We start from the raw sequence: 3,440 nt of genomic DNA, 5'->3' as shown, positions 1-3,440 counted from the left end.
GCCAACCATGTCAATTGTGTTTTATAAATCAATCGTGGTCAACCATGGTCTTACGTCGCATTGTGGCAAAAATTGTCTCAATATGAAAAATCAATCATTGTCTCAAACATGGTCCAACATCGCATTACGACAAATATTGTCTCAATATGATAATCATGGTCAACCATGGTTAATGATGTTTTATAAAATAAAATATAGTCAAACATGGTCAATCATGCTCCACCATGGTCGAACATCGCATTGTGACAAAGATTATCTTGATATGAAAATAAACCATGGTTAAGCATGGTCAACCGTGGTGCAACATTGCGTTGTGAAAATGATTATCGCGATGCAAAAATTAACCATGGTCAAACATTTTTATTTTAATATTTATAATATTTATTTTAGGGTTTATATACCTTGGTTTTATAATATTAGTCCCTTGGGTGTAATATTATTACCTTGGATTCATAAACACAAGGTATTTTAGTATCAATCCCTTGGGCTTATTTTTCCCTTTGGTTTACATCGCTTTCTGACAAAGATTTTCTTGATATGAAAATCAACCATGGTTAATGATGGTCAACCATGTTTATTTTATTGTTTATAATATTTATCGTAAGGTTTATATACCTCAGGTTTATAATATTATTCCTTTGGGTTTTATTATTCCCTTGGATTTTTATCCTTGTCGAATTGTGACAAAGATTATCTCAATATCAAAATCAAGCATTGTCTCAACCACGGTCCAATGTCGCATTATGGAAAAGATTACTTCGATGAGGGACAACCATGGTTAATTCTGGTCAACTTTCGTCAACCATGGTCAACCATGTTTTATAAAATCAAACATGTTCATCCATGGTCAAAATCTTACCAAATTTTCCATAATTTTAAGGACAAAATAAATTCTAATTAACGTAAAACTATTATAATTTTGCATGATTTTAGCTGGCTGTAACCACACGTCAAAAAAATTTGCACTTTGTTGAAATTCATCGAATGATCATTTAAATAAAAAATGAACCAAAATATGGCGAAGGAATTAACCAAACGCATGAGTAGTGTCGCCAGAAAAGTAGTACACCAATGCCAAAGCCTTTAACCCTGCGAATAATTTATGGCAATAAGAGTCAGAAGCTCCCTGTGAATTAAATCATATAAGTTGTCCTTTGGAAGAGAAATTGTGACACGAATTTGTGCTACGGAGGCCCTATAGAAGGTGGAGTGTCATATTAGTAACAGACGAAAGAATTTCTATAGTTCGAAACAAATTGTAACAAGTGCAGAGAGGTTTAAGATATCAATAGAAGGGAAAAAAAAGCAATCGTGATCACACGACGGTCAAGAATTCCAAATTTTCATAGAAAATTTATTAGTAATTTAAAAAAATTGCTCACCAATTTTCATTAACGACGATTTCTTTTGTTTTATTAAATCTTTAATAGGTACACAATATTATTTTGTATACTAGGTATTCTTTTGTAGACTATAAAATTTATTATAAAAATAAGCCTAAACAAGTAAACTAATATAAATGTTACGATTAAATTTAACATCATTTAAATTTAAAATCTCATAATATTTAAGACAGAAAACTTAATACACTCAATTCTTTTCCTAATTACACGTTAGTTATAAAAACAAAAATATACAACTGCATATATTTTTAGAACATCGTGTTTATACGGAATGACTGAAATTCAGAGGAACATCCTGTTTGTACGGAAGTTTCAAAAATGAGTACTTCTGATTATAATTGCCATATAAAATTCAACGATAGTGCAAAAGATGCGATAAAATATTATTATCAACGCTGTGCTACATTGCTCTGCTCATGACAACACTTCAGCTGCGCGCAATCCATAATCACTGTGGACATACGATTGACACTAAACCATTAAAGGAAATAGAACGTTTATATGAAACGACTACTGCAGTGAGGGACGACATGGCATGCAATTTGCCTCCCTAATTGAGAGGTGGGCATGTGAATCCGGGAGGAGGGGTAACGCCACATTGAACAAAAAGCTCCAGAGCCAATGGTAGGATGACATTGACGTTGAGTAGCTTGAGGCGGATAGTTGTACATAAGCACAGCGCTGCCTCCAACTCCGCAACGCCCTGTATGAGTGGGCAGCACTGGTTGACAACAGGGTCGCCAATGTCTAAGTGCACCAACCCTCCCAACAAATCAACGCACGCTCCCACTTTCAATGCATCCAAAGGACATGACGAGCTTCCTCCACCTGGGGGGCTACTGCCGGTGCCCGGGACGCTAGGAGGTCCGCCCGATCGCCCACCTGGAGGGCTACTGCTAGGAGGTCTTGCAGTAGGAGGAGAGTCACACACACCGACTAGGATGGGCATGGTGGTTGCAGCACTAATCGTAAATATGAAAAGCATTGCTACAGCCTTTCCCATCTTCAATCAAATGCGATGTTCGTCCCTTATTAGAAATGAATGTGAAATTGAATGAAAAAAAGGAAAAGAAAGAACCGAAAAAGCAAAATAAGGGAGTTGTTCGTCCCTTATTCGAAATAAATATGAAATTGAATGAAAGAGAAGGGACAGAAAGAAGAGAAATGACAAAATAAGGTAGTTGCATGTTTGAGGTTGCAGAATATGGATTTTATAGCAGCTGTGGTAGTTGCAACGCGCAATTTTCTTAATTCAATATGTTATTGAAGCAAAACCTCATTGAAAATCCTCAAGCACTCCACATGGCGCCGGAAGCGGAATCGTTTTTCCGGAAAGCTTCTGGAACATTTCGGGAAATAAAGATAATAAACTAAATGTGAGTATTTCTGTGTCCCGGAGAAAAAACTGTGAATGTAAAACAAAAATTTAGTTCTTTATAAATCGTAGCGCTACGTATCCACGGATTTAAAGATCCCGCGTGGATTTCAGGATAGGATTCTTGTTGTGGGGAAAAATGCCTATGCAGGACGATCCTATCCACCTAAGGTGTGACAGTGCCTTAGCAACAAACAGAAACAACTATTCTAGTATTCTTCCTTTATGAATTAAGAATGAAGAGAGATGGATGGACTAACCGTTGTCTTCCGTTTGTCCCTCGATCCGGTTTCTCTTCTCTTTGAGAGTTCCCAGCTACTTGTCTTCTCGCTCGCCCAGCTTCAACAGGTTCATGCAAGATCACAAGAAGAGAACACTACACAAAGACATAGATTCATATTCATAACTAGTTCAGGATTAGAAATAAACTAAACAAACTAATGCAATCATACATCAAAGATACATCAGTATATAGGAGAAACCAAGATAGCTTTATTGATGAATAACAAGGTTCAGGAAGAGATACAACCCAGAGGGCTCCAATCCAGCATCTCTTTTCCAGCAAATGAAATTCCTATCTTCACCTTCCTTCAATGCATTAAACACCCAATGATTCCAGTCTCAAACCAACAACAATTCTTTGCAATAACAAAATTCCAGCC

The 3,440-nt window shown here is 36.5% G+C and overlaps 1 protein-coding gene across 1 annotated transcript; it reads right to left on the bottom strand.

Annotated features, from left to right (window-relative positions):
• Positions 1–1,953: 1,953 nt before the first annotated feature.
• LOC149196860 (36.4 kDa proline-rich protein-like) lies at positions 1,954–2,406 on the bottom strand. The gene has a single exon (XM_089408466.1). The coding sequence runs from the start codon at positions 2,404–2,406 to the stop codon at positions 1,954–1,956; it is 453 nt and encodes a 150-aa protein (XP_089264592.1).
• Between the last annotated feature and the right edge of the window lie 1,034 nt (positions 2,407–3,440).

The sequence above is a fragment of the Pinus tabuliformis genome, chromosome 2_2 (genome assembly GCF_031772625.1).
Source record: "Pinus tabuliformis cultivar Carrire ecotype Pingquan chromosome 2_2, CPIR1, whole genome shotgun sequence".
Lineage (NCBI taxonomy): Eukaryota > Viridiplantae > Streptophyta > Pinopsida > Pinales > Pinaceae > Pinus > Pinus tabuliformis.
This window is presented reverse-complemented; position numbering and strand designations above follow the sequence as displayed.